This window comes from Pyrgilauda ruficollis, unplaced genomic scaffold (genome assembly GCF_017590135.1).
Source record: "Pyrgilauda ruficollis isolate IOZ18807 unplaced genomic scaffold, ASM1759013v1 scaffold2, whole genome shotgun sequence".
Lineage (NCBI taxonomy): Eukaryota > Metazoa > Chordata > Aves > Passeriformes > Passeridae > Pyrgilauda > Pyrgilauda ruficollis.
Window position 1 is genome coordinate 7,116,163 of NW_024519206.1, and position 24,358 is coordinate 7,140,520.

Consider the following 24,358-nt stretch of genomic DNA (forward strand, 5'->3'; position numbering starts at 1 on the left):
TCACACCTGAAGGCCTTGTCCATCTACGGTGACAGAATTTGCTCTTTGCATTTTGTTCCTTTCTCCCAGTTTGTTCATTTGCTGGGGGCAGCTCTTTTCTTTTTTCACTGTTGCTTGTCTTTCCTTGAAAAGAGAAAAATGTAATTTTAACACATTATATAATGCTATACAGCTGTAACTGAGACTGTACCTCCACAAAATTTTTTTCAACTAGCAAGTAATGTCAGACTCTGCTTTAATGAAAATGAGATCTCAGTCAAGTTAATACACAATGTCTGGCCACTTCACATAACATCTATCTATGTGCCTGGACATTCCATAATGACTAGGCAATAGATGGATGAAAAGTGTGCAGTCACAACACAAATTAATGCAGTGATGGGAAAAGATAATCTGACATTACCAGGGTGCCATTCTGAAACTTGAAAGACAATCATACAATATACTTGATTGTTTAATAAGCATATTGATAAGAGATCAATAATTTTTCAATATTTTATCCTGATTGCTACAAAGGTTGGATGCTTCAGAGTGCTTTACCACTTTGGCAAAATATACTCAGTCTAAATAAACCATAATCAATTAGCTGAGTATCTTTTTATAAAACGTATTTTGTATCAAAAGGAAACCAGACTCTACATCAGATTCTAAGCCATTGGCAACTTTTGATGCTGATGCACAGCACAGTGAGATGGTTATTTGAAAGAGAAAAACTCAGTATTATATTGCTGCAATCGTATTTTCAACTGTTATCAGGCCATTTCAGATAACTCTGCATGGAAAAAAAGTATTCTCATTTTTTGTATCTCATTTATTCTATTTATAAACTGCACCCAGCATGTCCATTTAGGTTGTCCAAAAAATGCACCATAAATTAAGACAGCAGATATTTATCAAACAGAATCAGTGTCTCCAATCCCAACTGTACCCCAGCCGCTTTCCTCACTTCACAAGTACAAGGAGACTTTAAAACAGTCATGGGAACCGGCTTGCACAAAGCTGCTGCACTAGAAAAGGAGCATGAAGGACATTGTTGCACCCCCTGCAACTCCATCCAGTAACAAGTTCATTAAATGTTACCATGTACATTTCATACAGGGCCAAACCCATCTCTGTGCAACCTCCCATAAAGCCTTAGGGATCATAGTAGCAATTAATCCATGAAACTCTTTCAGGAGCAGTTTTTACTGCTAACTGACACAGATTCTGTCAGGAAGGGAATAACTCCCAGCCTAATAAAGTGCCTTCTAACACAAATGTGGAGACTGTTTTTATATCATCATCAGTTTCTTTAAGTGAGATTGACAGAGTCTCAGTCCAGATCTGATGCAAAGAGTGGTCCAGGTCATCCTAAGCTATTTTGGGGTAGCCAAATGCTTGGGGGAACTGTGACATCTTTTATACACATTTTGTAAAAAAGAATGGAAAAACCTATGCCACTGAGAAAAAAAAAAAAAAAACAAAAAAACAACCAACCAAACAAACAAAACAAAACCAGGGCAATCTACACAATTGTCTGTATGCAGTGAGATTCCTAACAGGTTAGTTAACAGAGTGCTTGGATGCTTTGAGTAACTTGGTTGGTGCAAGACGAGATCCAAGACTCCAGACGGCAGTATCACTACTTTAAAGAGAAAACAGTAGAAGCAATTAGAGCTATTCACCTCATCCTTAACCTTAGAAACAAAAACACTGTATTTATCACTGCCTAAGACATCACCAGCTCTGCACTGACTTATTTGATGATTTTTTCAGAAAGTAGAACCAGGATGAGGCACTCAAAGAGACTAACATTTTTTAATTAACACACAAAACATTTTGCACAATGAATTGGTTAGTCCCAAGGACAGCAAGTAAGATACTTTTGTACGAAGGAAGCTTCACACTCCATTACAAATTTCGTAAGCTGCTTTGAGGTTTTAAACAACCTTATGAATAATTATCTTTAAAAGTCACTGCCTTTTATAAAAAGAAAGCATACCCTATTAAAAAAGGATTTTACACTGTGGCCAAAATCTGACTTATTAATACTGCAACATCTTCAAAAAACAAATCAGATGTCAGTAAAGCAGAGAAAAAGCTAGTAAAAATAGTGATTTCCAACAAAAATCAGAGACAGAGAGAAAATTTGAAAAGGTCTAGGAAAATCTCAAGCTAAAGGGCACATTTGTGACAATTCAAAGAAAAAATTAACCAAAAGTAAGAGACTCAGCACACTGAGTTTGCACATTTAGAGAGGTTAAAAAAATGTTCAAAAGAGGCCTACTTATAAGTGTGGCACTAAAAATCTTCTTGCATATATCATGCTAATATTTAGAGGAAAAGTATTTATACACTGCTGCGACTCATGCTCAAACCCACTGTTACTAATGACCCAAGTAAAATGCAGTAACGATTACGCAGAGCAAAGTTTTGGATATTGGGGTGATACAAATAGCAGCATGATACAAACAGCAGTAAATAACCTCACTTGGCCTCAGTCCTATGACTGCTGCATTACCATTCTTTCTCCAGTTTATATTTCCTATCCCATAAGTAAAACCATGGCTTGATTCACAAAGACAGTATCAGATAAGGTCATGTATCCCAGGTAACATAAAGGAAAAAAGAGTACTCATGATACAGAAGTGTCTAGAGTGTTAATAATATGATCAAAGATAGATACCTGACCTCATTAACATTGAAACTCTGCCTTCTTCACTGATGATTTCTGAAGAAAGTACAAATAAAGTTTTTCATATCACCCATCTTATATGATACCACAATACATGTCACTGTGTCTATCAATAGTGCTCTCTAAAACCTTTCTGAAGAAGCTCACAAGAGATTCTAGATTTCCTAGAGTTATATATCCTATAATTTTTAGGTATGGGTCCCACTAGTGAGGATTTTATTTAGTTTGTATGACGTGATCAATTGCGTAATAATGCTAATGAATAACTCTGTTAATGGAACACAGAAAGATTTACCACTTCATTATTTTTTTTTTTAATATTCTTGTGTAGACTTTTTCTTTTATATATGAAATACCAGTTGTGCCTGACCTAAAGTATCTTTGTTTTGGGAACTAAAACATTACTAAGATATCAGAGAGTGTCAAGAAGCAAACAATTTAATTTTTAAAGTAGATAAAAACAGAAGAAGATAAGAATAGATAACAGCCTAAAAATTCTAATAATGCTAAGAAAAATTTGACATGCATTGAAAAAATGGTTTTATAAAATGCAAAAATTTATCTTTCAATTTAAGAAATATTTCTATAACAGTTGTGCTATTTTTAATATCTTGCTAAATAAAGCATACAAAATGATCAACGTATCTGTGAACCATTTTGTTTAGTGAACATGCATGAGCTTGACAGAGATACTGAATACAGCAATTGTACATTTTGATGGCTTAAATAATGAAGCTTTTTGGAAGGCATGTGCCAGCGCACATATCTTCCAAAACAGTACTTACCACAACAATTTTTCCACCCCTTTTTGCACTTCTCATGCCTTATTTTCCCCCCTGAAGTCCCACTATGAAGTCAATATTCATTAGCTGGAGCACCTACCATTCAGAATTGCTCCAGGTGAGCAGGTTCTCACCTGCCAGGTGAGAACTACTCAATTGCATCTATTTCATATTCCAAATCAGAGAATAATTGACAAATAAGACAGAATTTTCCAAATAATAACCCAGAATATCATCTCTGGACTTTTTTTTTCAGCCCCAAAATGCACTTCATAGCTGAAAGAATGTACAATATCATGAACTGTTAATACTCGAGCGTTCACGGATGCCTCCCGCTACGCACCTCAGGGAGCAAACCTCCTAAAGTGGGAAGCGTCTGTTGGAAAAAGAGAACGTTAGGCTGCAGCACCAAACAGCTGGGATGGCAAAGGGCATGGACAGGGTGTTCACAAGGAATGCTACCTTGCAGCAGTCACACTTAATAACATGCATGGTATTTTGTTACACTTTTGCACAATTGGACTTTACCGATGTTTTGGCTGTCGTATTACATAATTTACACTCTGGAAGGTATGTGTGGAATCATTTTAACACCAGCTAACAATCTTAGAAAACCTGAGGACTTCATTCTTTTGAATAGCAAAGAGAGACCTGATACCTGGAAAGCAATTTTGATTTTATCTTCCATGTCTTTGAATTCTCATCCAAATCAAAGAATCTTGTTTAAGAAGCCTTCTTCTAATTGTATAGCTACAATTAACAAGCTATAAAACCATTATTCCTCAAAAGCTGCTTATATTCTTTCTTTATATAGAGGTAGAATCTTTTCCTTTACACAAAACACTCACATTTAGAAATACCATATTGTATCATAGCTGTTAGAAATGTTTCACTCAGCTGTTAGCTAAGTGAAAACAGATGAACTGCTACTAAAGAGCTGCCTCTTTATAATTTAACTGGTGACACAGAACCAGGGCAAATACAGCAACAACTGCTTTTTTCACCTTGCCTTTTAGTCAATAACTGCAAAGATATTTTTTTTCTGGATCATTTCCTAAACAAGATTATTTAAATCAATGTATTTCATAACATGAAACAACAATTTACTTATATATTATATAGGATTACAAATTTATTAATAAATGCTTAATACCCTTACACAGTTTGACAGGTGACAGCTTAAAACTTGAGATTAATTCTGTATAATAATTTCTTATTTTATTATACATATTTTGAAATGAAACACATAAGCTATTTGGGTATGGAGTTGCATAATGAGAGAAGTATATTTTCAGGTTATTACGCATCAACTAAAATAGCTTTAAAAAGTTTAAAAAATCTTATTCTAGACCTCTAAAACTTCATAGAGAATCAGATGGAATGCATGCAATACCACATAAAGATATCCTCAAATGTTTGCAAGATGATATTTAAATATGTGACTTGAATACCAAATTGGTGCTTTGGGGTTCTTTTTAAGGAACTTGAAGGAAGGTTGTTCCATGATTCCTTAGAGCTATTTTGTTTAATGACAGGAATCTTTAAGGACATAATAATATTAGGTACTGCTAGACTGTAATTTTATAAACCTATACGGCATTCAAAACCCTGCTTACAAAACTCCCATTCCAGGAAATTTCTGTCCATAATTATACAATACCCAAAGAAAATTAAGATTCAAAAATCCTGAAAACTAAAAAAAATAGCATCACCACTATGCCAAAATTACAGCGTGCAATCTACCTGTAGTATCTATTTGACACCACATCCAAATAACAATTATTAAGATGACCTAAAACATTTTGATAATTTATTTTATAAATTCTCCACATTTCCATCTCTGAGTGCATGCTAATCAAGAGAGCCTATATTAGAACACCACATCATGCTGTCTTGAAAGCTCATAGAGCTGTAGCACAATACTCAGCTCTAAATCCCTAGGCAGAAGCTTAAAGTCATCTTGTGGACAAGATTATTAACCAATTCTCAGCAAAAATACTGTCCAGTGAGCTGCACATGCCCATATTATGGAAAGTTAAGGCTTCTAATTAATTTGAGAGCTGTCTTAAGCATTTGCAGCTCAGGGAAAGAAAAAAAAAAAAGGAAAAAATCACATGAATGACACCATTGAGAAGCAAGCGTTTTGTCACCCATAATACTGGTAGTCAAAATATATTCAACAAGACAAGGCTGGAATGGAGAATATGCATTTAAGAGCAACTTAAAAAGCTGCTGATTGTTCCTTCTTCTGAACAAGGAATCACTACGTGGTAACTTCATAAATATACTTTGTGCTCCTTTTTTAGTTTTTCTAAATAAAAAGGTAAAGAATTACACACCAAAACACAATCAAGTCTCCCATTTAGCATGTTGGCCTTAGTTCATTCAGTTTTCTGTAGACAACTTGCCTTACATCTTGTACCCACTCAATACATACACCAATATATGGCCCAAGACCTTCAACTGGATTTGCAACTCCATCTTGGTCTACAACAGCTGATTATATACACTGTCCAAGAAAGACTAAAGTGTTGGAAAAGAATTTTGAAAATAAAATCATAATAAACTCCAGTGGGAGAGGATACAAGGAATAAACTTAGAAACACACAGTAGTGATGAGCTGTGGGCAGGCAACTAGATATAACTTAAAATGATTGAATGGCTGCCATTTCAGTTTATCAGCATCTTATTATTTTAACATTGAACTGTGTTTGTCGAACAGCTAATTAGTTAGGAAGATACATTTTCCTCCAGGGCAATTATTAATTTCCTTCTGACTTCAAAGAAATGAAAAAGCTCTTAGCGCAGATAAGAACACCATTATATTTCAAGTCTGATTTAGATTCTCAGAGAACTGAAGCTGCAATATGGAACACAATAGAGAAGCAAAAAAGTGGTTTGTTTTTTAAATCTCTTTCAGTTGCTATGTCATTACTTAATATTCAACAACCAGATCTAACTTCAACTCCCCCCCCCAAGCATATATATTCAAATAACTTTTTTTTTATAGTATCTTTGTTCAGAAACTCATGATAAGGCTAGTACTCAGCTTCAAAGGATTGAGTTGCTCATAAAATGCTTACACATTGCACTGACTTTCTGTGCTCCATGTTGAGCTTGGATTCAACTGAGCTAAAACTGATCTCTACTATTATAAAAACAGAAGAATAATTTTAGGATTAGTAACTGGAATGGGGATTAAGAAAGCTCATTCCTCAACCAGGCAGTGCTAATTCCCTTTCTCTCTCTCTACAACTCTGCTTTCCTATATGAATAACATCTACATACCTCATAGGAAAATAGTATTAGTAAAACATATTACCAGACATGGAAAAAATATATATTGAACTATGTAGCAATTATAGCCAATAGCTATTCTATCTGGTCTAAATACTAATAGTGAAAAAAATTCTTAAACCATATTTTCCACTTTAAGTCTGTATTACTTTTTGTCAGAATGTCAACCTGCCATATTTACAAAAAAGTTTGAAGCTATAGGTCATAACTTGTTGAATAAGTTGAATAAGGCACATTTCGTATCTCAAACATGTGTAATCTGCTGTGTATACTGTTCTACATGCCTAAATAGAACCAGTCATAAACAAAAGATTTTTGAACATTCATAGTTTTGTGAACAACAAAATACCAAAGGAATCAGATATATGTTTCCTCCTCCAAACTATATAGCCATCTATATTTTAAAATAAGAGGTCAAGTGAATTTGACTTATGAGGGTATTTCATATCAGTGTATATAAAGAGATGCACACTATGATGTATAAAAATTCTATGTATTTTATATATACCAATTTAGGTCTGTATAGATAGTACATATTTACATAAATTGTATTTATGCTTAGATGACTTAGTCCTAAAACATTTTAACATCTTCACTACCCAAAACGAAAGTGAAATTCATTCACAAGAGAAAAGAAAAAAATGGAAACTGTTTCAAACTTTTTATCATGATGATCCATTTTTCACAGAATGCAAAACAATGAAGTTGGATATCAAAACACAAAGAAATTAACCCAGTTTTAAATTTTGTTTTTTTTCATTCTTTACATTCAATATTATACCAGAGCCTCCACCTTTGAAATAAACTGGTTACTATGGGGACAGTGATACTTGTCATATATAATGTTCACATTGTAAGCAGGCTACCTCATGTTTTACAACTTATTCCTTAATTTTATTTTTATTCCACAATTAAACATTTTAATTATAATTTAAAAAAATAATGCTAGAAAAAACTCACATATACAACAGGAGACTCAAAATTATCATGCATTATGAAATAAATGCACATTATTATTTATTAAATAGTAATCTTTTATTGGTTGGTTGGTCACTATCCAGGGCTGTATCTATTTTGGTGGGAAATTGAAAATCTAATTACTTTTCTACAGACATAAATAAAAATTAGAACATCCTATATGTTCATCAGTAAATGCAGCGAAGTAAAGGAAGGCATGAAATGAAGACAAAATGTATACCAGCATTTTTCCTTTCCTGCCTTGTAAAGGGACAGGGTGAGGGAAACTGTCTCATAAGCAGCGACCAATCTTGCTTTCTTCACTACTCACTCATCTCATTCCAATACCCAGTTTTAAACCTGGTTATGATCTAATTCTGTACTCCTGGTAGGCTAGGATTCAATTGAGTTAAAGATTTTTAAACTCACTGCCAGTCAACCTTATCATGAACTTTCATTATGTGCATGTAATTAATTGGGTCCAATGAACAATATCAGTACTGAGTTATAGACTTTTTCCCCCCCACCATATAATTAGAATATAATTACCCACAGGATATCAGAATGATGCAAAACCTTTCCTCTAAATGTGCCCTCATTAGGAAACAAGTCTCAATGTACATTTATTCAATCAGTATGAATTAATTAAAATGTTACTGAAATAAAAGAGAGTAACATTAAAGTGTATCTGACATCTATTAAAAGACTATCACTTGAGATCTGCACACCGTTTATAACAAAACTCATTTAACTTGAATAAAAAACTTCACCATACAACAAGCCTTATATACAGTAAACAGAAAAGTAAAAAAGACTAAAGTTGACAGACTACATTTTAATAAAACATTTAAAATTGATGCAGTGAGATACGAAAAATCTTTACAAAACACTGAATCTAAATAGATGTGATGTTTTCGTGATGTGCACAGTACCGGCTACATGAGTTTCCCCATCTTTTTTTTTTCAGCTGACAATGTAGCTTATAATATTTAAGAATAACATTTGAAAAGCTCTTTTTTTGTGCAGTTTTTAAGATGGGAGGACCCTTATTTAACTTAGACCAGCCACCTAACTTTCACATGACAAGGCATTTTGGTTCTCTCTCCAGCCACTAAGAGTCACTCAGCTGAGGTAATTTTGGTAGCATATTTGAGATAATATAGTGCTGTGAAATGCAATATGTGAAAAAATCCTTTAACTGTGTAGAAATTTTGAGGCTGGACTTCACAAGGACTGAAGAAATGAGACATGAGAAATGTTGGATGAAAAAGAAAAAAATATGAATGCCCCTAGTTCTGCAAAGAGAAAAGATGAGAAGGGATTAGCCTGTACCCTTGAAGAAAAACTTAGGAGAAGGAATCTTGTTCTGAGACTAATTCTGCAGTTTTCTGAAAGAAATCTTCCCAAGTTACAGGTGGAAAGGAAGGCCAACATTTTTAGGAGACCAAAGATACAAGATTTTTAATCTTGCTATTTTCCTTGTATTTTATGGGAGAAGAAAATACATTCTTCTCTGACACCTCAAAATACTCAAGGATACACCTGGTACAGCAAGCATTATGGTCATCTGCTTTTATTTACCTTCCACATATACGCAGCATTGCAAAAATATTAATGCTCAGCTGATCACTGAAGTTAAATGTATGACCTGGGTGAAGAACCCTTCCACTGTCAGATCTGTATGTCTGAACACATAATTTTTATTAACAGACACACTTGCACGGTTAGATGGATTTCACAAGAATATATTCACTGGTTTTGCTGTCCTTATTGAGAATGCTGGTCTCACACGCACTGAAGTATTATGTTTCTCAAAAGGAATCCCCATAACAGGAAATGGGAGACACTAATTAAAAAATTACTAACACAAATCATATGTACACTACAACCAATCAATTTCAGAAGAAATTACTATTAGCTAGGTCAGTGAGGCAGTATTTGTAACATAACTAAACTCAGGATTTTAATGCATTTTTGGAAGAAACTACTAAATGAAAAAATATACTGCAAAATTATAAAGTCCCCATTAAATCACAGTAAAATATATTTTCCATTCCAAACAATATAAATTGTGCTGAAATACATGTCTTGTGTTGCATTGTTACTAACAGGATTCCAAAACAGGAAAACGTATTTACTTCTGTTTATGCCTTGAAAATTTGGAGATAAACCTATTCAAGGGTGATTTGACTCTAGAGTGGTTCTACATATCCTCTAAACAACTTAACTAAACTCCAATTGTGGAATAAAAATCTTAATTCCTCTATTCCTCTTCCTCTCCTGAAAAGAAAATGTAGTTATGCCAATATAACTGAAGATAAAATTTCATGCTGAAGATTCATTCTGTTAATACCAAGGGCAAATGATAAATAACATTATTTTGAAAACAATAGCCGAATAACAGAATCATAATTTCCAGATGCAAACTTTTAAAGTATGACCTCAAATCCTGAAAATTAAATAAGGTAATACAGAATATGATAATTCAACAAACTTAAAATAATATTTTTAACTATTAATCAGAACTTGTCCAGATAATACCAAAATACCATAGAGACAAACTAAAAAGCCACTTTTGTGACTTGAAAAATATTTAAAATATTTCATAAATATTAAAGGCAGGTTTCCATTGTATTGTTTCATTGAGAGCAATGGAATAATCTCACTTTACACAGGTAGAGGGCCAAAGTCTAACATCTGTACCTTGACAAGTTCATAAACAAACAGCCAAAAGGATTCATTAGAAAACAAGTAATTTACAATAGACACAAATATTATTCCTAATAATCAGCAACCGGTTTAAGATTAGGATGTACATTTTCTTTTTTGTCTCCCCTCAATAAATTACACCCTCTTAAGTTCAAGCATTTTTTACACTTATGAAATACATTTAAAGAGGACCATTCATCTGTTCTCTTATGAAAATGATGATGCTATGACTTTCATCAGCATAAAATATCCAATTTAATATGTGAAAACATAAGTTAATTCTCAAGCTCTTTTTTAATGATAAAATGGTCAGCTCTTTTCTATACAACCTACACATAGCATGCATTTTTATTTTCATTGAATTGAGTTATTGTTTTTGTGGACAGAGAAATTTACTGTCCACGACTGCAGAATAAAATATACTATAATGTTGATGCATAGCTTACTGCAAGACCAGTGTCATCATTCTAGGTAACCTCCGGCTTAGATCAGAGACCTCAGCATTGCAGATATACAATATGCATCCCAAGCAAAAACTGCCCATAAGAATAACTTCATTATTCTGGGAAGTTGGATCTATAAAAGATGTAAAATGTAGAAGTGTTCTGCCTATACAGTTTCTGGTAAGTACAGTCTGAATAAGTGATAAAACCTGAGTCAGCTTCAGTTATAATATGCCCTATAGAAGGTTCATTCTCACATGAAGGAAAATGCAGTATGTAGAGGGTAAAACACACTTATGCCTATAAACCCATCAGTCAGGACTTCACATTGTGTTTAAGGTTCACAGAGTCCTGTGAATTTAACAAATATCTGGCAGCCAGTCCCAGCAGCATTTTAATGTTGCATCTGAGAGAGGATTACATCTGAAATTAACATACAAACAACTCACCAACACTACTGGGCAGATTGATGTGGGTGGCAAAATATGGTCCTTCAAGGGTCCACAGTCACATTCAGGTTTCAGATGTGAAGCACACTTGTTATGCAACTATATGAAGACAGAAAATGAAGATTCAACTTAGACATTTTTCCATTACAGCGTTAAGAAAATGGGTCTCCTAGAATGGGGTGAGTTTCATTAACCTAATTATTACTGAAGCTCTGGAAGGAAAACAAAACATACTGCAGCAGAAAGCTCCCTAGGATGGACAAAACTAACATGTTTGTATCGAAGTGAAGAATGATGGATTGAAGTATTTTTCAGTTTGGAAATTGTATGTGTGGATCAGCACACAAAATAAGAACATTGCACAGCAATACATTAACAGCATCATACTGTTACTGGTGACCAAAAGCTTCATTTCAGGAGAGAACTTCTTGCACTGAGTCAGGAACTTCTGTTCTACTACTACTGAGTAATTCAAGGCAGCTTTTGGCAGTATTGGCATAACTCTGCTTCCTTCCTGAAGCTGACAGCCACTAGGGATTCAAATATAAGAGAAGAACACAGGAATATCCTACGTTAAGCTTCATTGGGTAAATTTTGGTCTTGATTGAATCAGTTTTCAGGCTTCCATGGACTGCTGAGGAACTGGAACTACTCTCATTTTTCTAATTTATGCTTAGAATTCATCCAGTTTTCTTGAAAGCAATGACAATAGTTCTACTCTGAAAACTTCAAAAGAATATCTTCAGGTCTGCTGACAGGAAAAGCATTGGCTGACTTCCATTTTGCTACAGAGATTGAACGGCAAATGTGCATATAACAGGAACATAAGAGGGTAACAAGTATATATGATATATTATGAAATATTTTGCATTAGCAATCAGGAGTTCCTGTTCATAATTTAAAATTTAACTCAATTCAAATTACTCTAAATATTCAGCCACACAGTAGAAAGGCACATGTGTGCACTTGGATTCACATTTAACTGGTATACTTCATCATATCATTAGAGATAGAATAAAATAAAATTAATATTGTAAAATTTTGTGAAAGTTTACTTTTTCTGGACTTGATGATTGTAAAGGTCTTTTCCAACCTAAATTATTCTGCATTTTTATCTCTGTATAGATTCAATAAAATGCATTAAGGTGTTCAGATAGCATCCATCTTCCTTAGAGATGGACATTTTGAAAGGATGTGTATATTTACAGTAAAGAAAAATAATCAGGCTAATAAATATCAGGAGTTGTGAGGCAAAAAATCTTATTAACAAGTGATTTATCTAGTATAACAGGTAGAATACAGTGTTAGTTCAACAGGTTCAAAAGCTGTTACAAAACCTGCAGTTCAATACCTGCATCTGTAAATCACATTTTTTCAATGACTGACTCATTTTCCCTTAACTCATATGGTTTAACTCATATGAACTCTATCAAAATTACAATAATATTGTACCAATTGCTGATATATATAAACTTTATTGGTAATATGGTCTTCATAAAATTATCTGGTACAGTTAATTTTGACATGACATTTCTGAATTTTGAACTGAATGGCACCTAATATTAGCCTTGTCCATAATAATTTATACTGCAAAGTTACCTTTTTAGGCAGTTACTTAGCAACAGAAAATAAAAGTCCAAAGAGTTTTGATTTACTCTGAGTATTAAAGCCTTATTGTGAGGGTATTTTGGTAGCCCTGTAATCTAAATCATTTGTCATGCTAATTCTCTGCCTCGGTGGTAAGGCTACTTGTACCATAATTAATGCACACCAGGCCATGTTACATCAAATAAAAGTATCTTCACACATTCAGTGGTAATTAGCAGCTTTGCTACTCAGTGGCATGCAAACTTATCTATGAAAAAAATAGCTTAATCTTCTTATTAGTCTCTGCTGATCTCTGACAACAGAATTGGCACATAGCAAATAACAAAAGGTAGAAGAAATGTAGCTTTAATGAAAATAACACTTTGACACAAAGAAATAAAATAATATGCATGCCTCTCAAAAAAACCTATTTTTAGTAGGTTTTAAATACACTTTCCCAAAACTCTCTTATCCTAAACCTGTCTCTTGTGGTATATTACCTCCCTCACAAAACTGCAAAGCAGGAAAAAGTGTATTTGCTGGAGAGAAGATGAGGGGAAAGAAATTTACATTACCATGGTAGAGAACTACAAATTAAATGGAAGAGGGATCATGGATTTGGCTGAGAAATCAGTACAACAAGCCTCCTTAGTGAAAAACACCTCTAAATTTTGGGACTTGAGTCAGTTATTTGACATCAGAAGTGACCTTACTAAGTTGTTAGGATAGATATATTTAAAAGGCATGAAAGAGGCTCAGAATTAGCTCCTTAATAAAGAGCATCCCCTTCGAATATAAGCTGTAAATGTGCAGTACAAGGAGTTGAAAATCACATGAAGGATGTGATCATAATTACATAACCTCAGAATACCCATTTGCTAATCATGCATCTTTTAGAAATTCAAAACAATTTTTCTGTAATAAAGGTATTACTATTAGAAAATGAAGCTATTGCAATAGAATATATCGAATGAAGAGAATTGCAAGTGAATAGGAGTTTTAAATATAATTTGCAGTATTTAAAAATACTGATTCTTTACTTGTGGCTAATTCACATCTGAATCTATAAAAATAAATGAAAATATTATTAAACTTATTTGAAAATCAAAAATTGCTTTTAAAAAAGCATTTAAATTACTGATGGAAATAAACTGAAAAATTGTAAACCTTAGTGCCAACATTTTCAATTTCAGCGGTCAAAAAACACACCCATTTTTATTTGTAACCTTGACAGTTATTTAGGCATTTAAATAAGCACCCAAGACATTTTCAAAAGAATTTAACATTATTTTAGAATGATTTCAATCATAAATAATTCCTCAATACTTCTTCAGTGAATAACAGTTCTTACGAAAATCCTCTGAATCTTGATGTACAACTTTGTGGAATAAAAGACCTTTACAAATCTGGTCCAGATCCACATGAACTGATGGGAAAATAATTTCTACTGAGGAAAGACAGAATTTGCAACTTCCTTTGACTTTAGAAGTCAACATATGTTACATAATATGCATTTCTTGACTGATATACACATATTATACAGGTGTAAATACTTATATATCTACAGCAGAAAACCGTTATTTTTCTTGCTAAACACATATAGCCATTGCCTAAGTTTAATTATCTACATGCAAAACATGTTGGATTGGGTGTTTTACTCTTTACGTAAATTATCCAAATTTTGACAGCAATCTGGACTACATCTTTGCTTTCTTCTAAAATATTGTTTTTGAAGTAATCATAACAGCTTATCACTGAAAGCATCCTGGATCTATTTTCTTTGATGATGTTTCATATTTTGTATTCTTGTGTTAAGAAAATATGTCATAAAACATCCAAACTTTTATGTTTAAAACAAACATTCACTAATGCCTCAGTCTTACATTACTATTTAAAGCACTGAACAAACAACTGCTGTTCCGTAACAACAATAATAATGATATCAGCAAAACCAGCAAATACACGCGAAGAAAGCTGAAATCTCTCCACATTTAGATTTAAATCCTGCCCTGGCTAGAAACAGAAATACTGGCATTGCTCCTTCTAGCATGAAGATCTCACTTATAAGGGCAGTGTTCCCTGAATGTCATTAGTTACAGTTACTGGTTCCTGCTGAATAAGGAGTGCACAAAAGTTGTATATATTTGACTTGGTGCACAGATTAGTATATTATCAACTTGTCTCCGCTATTATTCCCAGACACTTGGAATCACTGTATCCTAACAGATGTCCTCAAATTCATTTGCCTGTCAGTACATCACCAATTACACCTAGTGTCACAGTGACCTTGATTTTTCCTGGTACTGAAAACTTAATCTTTCTGTAGTGTGGACTGGGAATTCTGCTCTTTAGTGGCACACGTTATTTTCATATGGCTATTGTCATGAAGCAAATTTGCTTCATGACATATTGAAATAAGCATTTAATGAAATGAAATAAACATATTTACTTGTCACAATTAAGAAGTCCTAGGAACACTCTGCATATACCATTCCTTAAACACACACATTGCTGATGACTAAACTGAATGATACACTCCAGATTATGAGGCTAGAGAAAGACATTCAATGATTTTTATCTCTAAAACCTGTGTGAAAGGTTTTACTGTAGTATACTCACTGTAATCTGACACCAAACACAGTGAAGTCCAGTCAAGCCTTGGTAACACTTTATAGTTTTGTGACACTTATCACATTTTGTTGGACAGTTTCCTTCTACCCAAAAATGGTGCATTACCTGCAAAAGAAAAATGAGGATATACATAGAGTTACTAGATTAACAGGTACATGGCAAAGCTAATACTACCCCCAACTTACATCAGTATTCTTTTTAGACTTCACATATGTTTTGATGCAAGATGCAGGAGCTCTAGAGACACAGCGTTCATGGACTGTATACTTGCAAACTGAAAAAAAGAAAGACATTATTAGATGTTGAGGTAATGGTATTTCTCACTACATTTCTATGAAACAAATAACATTACACCAGCATGTCATCTCTAAGTAATCAATCCAATCAGTCAATGAAAACTCAAACTAGGCTGCTTTTTTCCATGGAATACAAAACAGGAAATATTATGCAAGTGAGAAATCCAAGAATGCACTATCATTGCATAACAGGAAATGCTTAATTAAATCAGACCTTACTACATTTTTTCACAATAATTCCCAAATGACAAAAATATTAAAGACAAATTGGTAGCTGCCAAGTGGTTTGTGTCATTTGCTAGTAGGAAGAAACATATATTTTATGAACTATAGGCGTGAAGAGCAGCTGGCAAGTACAAAAATAAAAGTCAATGAATTTACGTTGTTCCTACCATTGATTTATAAATCAGAAATGGCTGATTAGTCCATTTTTTTAATAGTAATTGTTTTCATGCATTCCATGTAATCACCCTAACTTTGACTCCTGTTTTACAAAATACCAACTCCTGAGAAGCCTTTTTCCCCACCTAAGCCCTCCAACACCACTTTTAGGTAACTCCTATTGCTGACCAGGTCTGTAAAGATAATGCTAGCTGCATTTGGAAAACATATAATGCAGGGTACAATGCAAAGCTCTCCTGACTTCAATGATACAACTGTGCCAAGATGAGGAAATAATGCTACAGCTTATGCCTGCATTCAATAGAGTTAACTATTAAAAACTGAGAATGAATTTCTCCCTGCATGGTATATGTCTCAGGCTTTTGACCTCGAGAGCAATTAAGCACAAAGTACTTCTAAACACCTTGCTTGCACCTATTACACAAACCCAGTGGGAGGCGCAGCCATTAATCAGACAAACTGCAGGGAGTAACATTGTTGATTGGACCATGGAGGGATGGTGAGGACCCCTGTGGTTCCTCCCTTTTTTTTTTCCTCCCACACAATCTAAAATGCAAATAATGAAATCTATAGCAATGCTTTGAAAATATACTGGAGAAAAAGCTTAGCTAAATAAGGAAATAGTGGAATAGTTTTGCAAGTAGACTCATGCCTCTTGCTGCATAAAGTAATTGAAAGGAGCATGTTCTTCAGACACTGAGACCACTGTTCTCGCAAAATAGATGCCTAGCACAGTTATAAATACATTCTCAAAAGACACACTGCAGTAGAAAAATATTACAAGTCTTGCAAGGCTGGTCCTTTTGGGACAGTTAACTTAACTGGTCTGCCCATTTCTGGTAACTACTGATGGCGATCTACATTATTTTCTCAATAGAACTCTTTCCAACATATACGGGTCTCAGTTCTTCACAAAATCAGTCTGACAAAAAAGAATTTTAAAGAATGCAACATTTCAAGATCTAATAGTCAGATCAGTATTTTATATAATATTCCAGTTACTGTCATCAGCATTTAATAATCTCAAATTGTGCAATTTCTATTTGTTTGAATTTTAATAAATGCATCTTTCCCATTTCCCAGTATGGTAAATGAAACTATATGATGTAAAAATGCATACAAGGATTTACATCCAAATTATATTTCAGAGAAGTCTGTGGTCCCCAGAGGAGAGAAATGGTCAATTCAAACCCCTCATTCATTCAGACTCATCTCAAATTAAATCAATAGAACTGTACAGGCAGAAAGGTTCTCATCAGCTGTGAGGGCCTATCTTTCATTCCAAAAATGGTGGAAGTCGGCTGCAGTAAGAAACAGATTATTTTACCAAAAAGAAAAATAAAAGGTGACTTGGTACCATCATGAGAAGAATACAGCTGTGTACTAAAGTTCTCATTAATCTAATGGAGCAGGGCATAACATGAACCAATCACTGGAATCATCCACAAGACATATTCAAATCAGAACATAGGGCTTAAAAAAAAGATTAATCATCAGAACACAACACATAAGAAAGATATGGATCTTCCATTTCTGGAAACTCAAATGGAGATCAGGTATCTTTCAGCAAGCCTTGGTTCCTCAAGAGACATGTTATGAGGTGGTGAAACACAGATGATTAGGAAATGCATAGACACAGCTCAAGGAACTGAAATGTAGTAATGGCATCTAACAGCCTAATGAAAGTCAAATTAGATGCAGTAGCTTTTCTGTGCTCCTTTCCTTAAAATATATAATCAGTAAATACACGGATTGAGATTTATGACTACAAAACAAGTAACTACACAAAACTTTAGAACTGTTACAGAAACTTAATTTCTGGGAGACTGGGATTTTCACCTTCATAATTAACAAAACAATTTTGTGCAAAATTTGAATCAAAAAATATGGGACTTAGACGTTTTCGAGTTGACACCTATTGTGCATTAATTAGTAAAAACAAAAGAGGAGTAACAAAAGTATAAATTTAAAACCTAAGGCTGATACTCTCTAAAAAAAAATAAAAAAGCAATAGCAGTAAAGAAAAAAAGAGCAACAGACTCCAAAGGTATCTAACAGCGATAACCCTTTGAAAGCAGAAAACGCCCTCAAACAACACATTTTAAAGCGAAATCTCTTGAAAAATTAAGAAAATAACGATGGGCACTCAAGCAGAGAAGAGAAGGGGGAGACACTACGGTGGTGGCAATGGTTTTGTAAAGGGAAGCTATTAGTTCTTTGTTATGCAGCAAGAACAATATTTCTAGGAACAGACGTAAGCAAAAGGACACTGAAATGCTCATACTCACACGAACAGCAGAGACCTTGCTTGCCTACTCCGATTAGCATGTTCAAACAAAGATTACAGTAGGCAGGCTTGTTGAAGTGTTTCAATCTCCATACATGCTGCCCATCATCTTTCACATTCTGCACAGGATATAAGAGAAACAGATTTTACTTAATAAAATAAACAGTGAAATATGTAAGTGCCAATAAAAACTGGTGATTTACTTAAGAACGTAAAAGACAAGCTGTTACTTCATTTAAGACTCGGCACCAGATCATAGCATAATCATTCCAAATACACAGGCAATGATATAATAAAAAAATTCTTCAGAAGCTCATGCACATCCATGCGTTTCAAAAACAACTCAGAAAAAATCCAAAAAGCTGCTGTCACCACTGCAACACAATTATATTAGTGCAACTAGGCTGATATTAAATTACAACTAGTATTAATTTTTTTTTTCCTAGAATAATCCTAAAAATAATGGTGCTGCAGGTCAGAAGATACAACTCCCCAAAACAAATAACAGAAAGGGTTTTCTAAAACCACACAAATATTCTTAATGACTGTCAGAATTAGTTACGTACATCACGTATGTGAAACAGGAAAACCAACCACACCACAACGACTATTCCCAGCTTTAAATTAAGTTAATCTATACCGCCAATTATCTATCAAAACCCATGTATTTAAGGGTAAGGTTTATGTCTTAGATCTCTTCTCCAAAAATGGAATTCTTACATTTAAGACAAATTTTTTTCAGTCAGCTGTTGCGCTATACTCAAATCTTTCATGAATAAACTGATCAACTCACTGGCACTTACTACTTAGGAGCCCACTGTAATTTATGTGAATCTCCAAAATACTATCAAATTCATTCAATCATTTTATGAAATTATTTTCATAAAATCATCCAACTTTCTGTTGGATGATTCTCCTCTTCCTTCTTAATGGAATCATTCTGGGACCTTTCCATTTTTTGAAGGTTCAAAAAATTATGTGCAGTTGGTACAGACGCTAAATTAATTCTCTCAATTCCTGGCGTCTTGGCAATACTGGCCATGAGGCTTTTTTCCTTTCTAAAATCATAGGTTTTGATTCTAAAAAAAACCTAGATGAACCTAATGTAATACCTCTAGATTTTTTGAAAAAACCCTAATTTCTCTTTTACCAAATGTAAGATCCAATGGAACACAGACAGCGTTCATCAGCTGTTTCCTTGTGTATTGCTGAAACTGTATAGTCTTCTTGGTCATGCCACTGCCAAAAAGAAATTGCCATATAGCTAAAGGAAGTCACACCAATCTCTGTTTCTCAGAAACCACAACAACAGCTGGTTCTTATCCAGTTTCTGATTTCTCACATCAAACTACTATTACTTGTCATCATGTATACACATGATTCCTGACTAGATTTTCAATAATATGATGGTTTTCACTGATGAGAATAGTCAAAGTATGTTGGTGAGCATAAATGAAAACTTAGTTTTGTCCTATATTAGCATATACTGTATAAGTTATGTCCTTAAGAATCAGGATTTCTCTGCTCTAGACTTAGAAGTTGATACAAGTAAAATACAATGAAGACTTCATCATCCTTGTTGGCAAAAAAGAAAAATCCCCAAGCAAAGTCAGCACTCTATGAAATTAAGAATGTTTGGCCCAAAGCTAGGTCTAAGCCAGAACACAACTTTGAATTTCCTAGAACTTACCTAGAAACAAAAAACCCTGAAGTCCGTTAAGATACATATTTTTTTCTCTAGCATACCAGGATCAAAGCATAAGTAATAGCTGCCCCAGTATTACCAGCAGTTCAAATGCCATCTCTGACAGCTGGGCAATGTCAGGGTCCCCTTTCTGCAGCAAAAGCACAGCAGATGCCTAATGTGGGATTCTCAGGCTGGCAAAGAGTGTGGAAGTTTTCCAATTTCCCCTGAAGACGCAGAAATAGATTCTGCAGCTGTGAAGCACTAGAAGCCTGTCAAGCTCCTTCATGACTGGCAGCTGAAGAGGATGTATTCCATTAAACAGAGCTCTCTAACTTCTCTTTTTCTTCCCATCTTACTACCATATTCCACACATTTTTGAAGTATTGTTAAACTACAATATAGTATGTGAATTTCAAGTCTTCTGAAAGTAGGCAATTATTCATTAGGCAACAAAGACCATGTAAATCCTTCTGAGAAAATAAACAGCAGACAATGTACACCTCAATTTTAACATCACTCAGGTCATCAACACATAAATCATAAACCACAAGCACTTAAAATGCAAGCTGACCAGCCCTTCCTTAGCAAAATACTTGCTGTTTAGGAAAATTAACAGAAATTCAAACTTATGCATAAACTTGCCCCTCTTCCACATTAATTTTGTACTACTTTTTTATTTTAATTTTATTTTTAAAGAATGGCCATTATGTGTGAATATGTTGCTTCTTATTTGAACAGAACATATGGTCTAACTTAGCTGGCATTTTCCTTATCAGAAAAACAAACAAGTCTTGATGTGGGTGTTCTGCCAATTAAAACACTTAGCTGTGTTACAGACTGCAACTGATGCAAATCCATTACATAAACACAATGCACTTTTGGAAAAGAGCAAATTAAATTTTTGCTCTTGTGCACTGCCAAAAATAAGCAATAAAGTGCTGCATATGATTATGCATGCACATAACTTTTTAAAACACTGCCAAGAGAAAAAAAAAGACATAGTATGAAACAAAGCCACCTCAATGCAAGTCTTTAAGTATGAATAAAATCCACAATTCTGACACATCAGTGCATTTACTGACATTAACTCATTTCTCTTCCATATCCTGAGAAAGAGTTTAAAAACAAATAGACATTAAGAAGATCTCAAAGCAGGGCAGGTATAGTAAAAATCTCTTCCTCACTTCATTATACACATCACTGAAAATCAAGCCTCCATATGTCATACCCAGACTTCTAAACATAATGACAATAGTAACATTTATTTTGTTAACAACAGTTCTCTTAACTCATGGTCCTGACCCTGCTACCAGGGATTTGACTGCCAAGGCTACATGACCTTAAAAAGCAAGTCAACCATAAAAGAGCCAACCTTAGAACTAGTGGAAAATTTTATGCTATCACAGACTTCAGCTACACATCCCTAACCTGGTTTATTATTAACTTATATCAGCTTTCTAGGTATTTGTGTATAAGGTAAACAAAGAGATCTTCAAGACTCTGAGACTTAAAAAAAATAATGAAATACCTGATAAATTTTGATCCCAGCAAACATATCCTCTTAAAATAGCTACAGAGTGTCTAAAACACCAGAATATTCAGGTTTTTTTTTCTATGAGAAGAGTTAGTAACAAGTATCCAAGTGAGAAGGATGTTACGGAGTAGCTGTTATTCTTTCACTGATTATTTTGTTTACATTTATTTTAAAAATATTTACTTGACTTGCTCAAGACAATTTTATTACTGATTTTAGGTATTTTCCATCAGTGGGAAGGTGAGAAGAGTTTCCATTAAACTATGCAGCAAACATAGTTTGAAACAAATATTGTTACATTCTATACTCCTTTGGTTGTCTCTTAGGAAAGAATTCATATCACGTTTTGTTTTGTTAATTTGCTTTGGGAAGAAAGGGTTTAAAGTCTGTTTTGTTAATTTGCTTTGGGAAGAAAGGGTTTAAAGTCTGTTTTTGGTCAAGTGGAGAGGGAGTAACCAGACTAAAAGGACATACAATTTGGGAGGCTCACTCCTAATTTCTGAGATACTGTGTATGTGTTTGAGAAATCAAAACAAAAATCTTCTACAACCTTCATCTACACACTCATCCAGAAACAGAACAGGGAGCACAGGGAGGGAAAATGAAATGGTTTTTGAAAGCTCCAAAAATAGCCACAGTACAGAGTTTCCCTGTCCAAAATGTGTCATCTGCAGACACTCTGATGCTGCAGAAATTCAATTGTAAATAACGGTAAATTATGTGAATCTCCAAAATACTATCAAATTCATTCAATCATTTTATGAAATTATTTTCATAAAATCATCCAACTTTCTGTTGGATGATTCTCCTCTTCCTTCTTAATGGAATCATTCTGGGACCTTTCCATTTTTTGAAGGTTCAAAAAATTATGTGCAGTTGGTACAGACGCTAAATTAATTCTCTCAATTCCTGGCGTCTTGGCAATACTGGCCATGAGGCTTTTTTCCTTTCTAAAATCATAGGTTTTGATTCTAAAAAAAACCTAGATGAACCTAATGTAATACCTCTAGATTTTTTGAAAAAACCCTAATTTCTCTTTTACCAAATGTAAGATCCAATGGAACACAGACAGCGTTCATCAGCTGTTTCCTTGTGTATTGCTGAAACTGTATAGTCTTCTTGGTCATGCCACTGCCAAAAAGAAATTGCCATATAGCTAAAGGAAGTCACACCAATCTCTGTTTCTCAGAAACCACAACAACAGCTGGTTCTTATCCAGTTTCTGATTTCTCACATCAAACTACTATTACTTGTCATCATGTATACACATGATTCCTGACTAGATTTTCAATAATATGATGGTTTTCACTGATGAGAATAGTCAAAGTATGTTGGTGAGCATAAATGAAAACTTAGTTTTGTCCTATATTAGCATATACTGTATAAGTTATGTCCTTAAGAATCAGGATTTCTCTGCTCTAGACTTAGAAGTTGATACAAGTAAAATACAATGAAGACTTCATCATCCTTGTTGGCAAAAAAGAAAAATCCCCAAGCAAAGTCAGCACTCTATGAAATTAAGAATGTTTGGCCCAAAGCTAGGTCTAAGCCAGAACACAACTTTGAATTTCCTAGAACTTACCTAGAAACAAAAAACCCTGAAGTCCGTTAAGATACATATTTTTTTCTCTAGCATATCAGGATCAAAGCATAAGTAATAGCTGCCCCAATATTACCAGCAGTTCAAATGCCATCTCTGACAGCTGGGCAATGTCAGGGTCCCCTTTCTGCAGCAAAAGCACAGCAGATGCCTAATGTGGGATTCTCAGGCTGGCAAAGAGTGTGGAAGTTTTCCAATTTCCCCTGAAGACGCAGAAATAGATTCTGCAGCTGTGAAGCACTAGAAGCCTGTCAAGCTCCTTCATGACTGGCAGCTGAAGAGGATGTATTCCATTAAACAGAGCTCTCTAACTTCTCTTTTTCTTCCCATCTTACTACCATATTCCACACATTTTTGAAGTATTGTTAAACTACAATATAGTATGTGAATTTCAAGTCTTCTGAAAGTAGGCAATTATTCATTAGGCAACAAAGACCATGTAAATCCTTCTGAGAAAATAAACAGCAGACAATGTACACCTCAATTTTAACATCACTCAGGTCATCAACACATAAATCATAAACCACAAGCACTTAAAATGCAAGCTGACCAGCCCTTCCTTAGCAAAATACTTGCTGTTTAGGAAAATTAACAGAAATTCAAACTTATGCATAAACTTGCCCCTCTTCCACATTAATTTTGGACTACTTTTTTATTTTAATTTTATTTTTAAAGAATGGCCATTATGTGTGAATATGTTGCTTCTTATTTGAACAGAACATATGGTCTAACTTAGCTGGCATTTTCCTTATCAGAAAAACAAACAAGTCTTGATGTGGGTGTTCTGCCAATTAAAACACTTAGCTGTGTTACAGACTGCAACTGATGCAAATCCATTACATAAACACAATGCACTTTTGGAAAAGAGCAAATTAAATTTTTGCTCTTGTGCACTGCCAAAAATAAGCAATAAAGTGCTGCATATGATTATGCATGCACATAACTTTTTAAAACACTGCCAAGAGAAAAAAAAAGACATAGTATGAAACAAAGCCACCTCAATGCAAGTCTTTAAGTATGAAT

The 24,358-nt window shown here is 34.1% G+C and overlaps 1 protein-coding gene across 1 annotated transcript in view; it reads right to left on the bottom strand.

Annotated features, from left to right (window-relative positions):
• Nucleotides 1-24,358, bottom strand: part of DGKB (diacylglycerol kinase beta) — a 335,774-nt gene that overhangs the window by 215,187 nt on the left and 96,229 nt on the right. The window contains exons 10-14 of the mRNA XM_041466733.1: nucleotides 18,516-18,633; nucleotides 15,715-15,803; nucleotides 15,518-15,634; nucleotides 11,312-11,410; nucleotides 7-123 (exon numbers count right to left, since the gene is read on the bottom strand). Of these exons, the coding sequence (XP_041322667.1) occupies nucleotides 7-123; nucleotides 11,312-11,410; nucleotides 15,518-15,634; nucleotides 15,715-15,803; nucleotides 18,516-18,633 (540 nt within the window). The remainder of the gene's footprint in view (nucleotides 1-6; nucleotides 124-11,311; nucleotides 11,411-15,517; nucleotides 15,635-15,714; nucleotides 15,804-18,515; nucleotides 18,634-24,358) is intronic.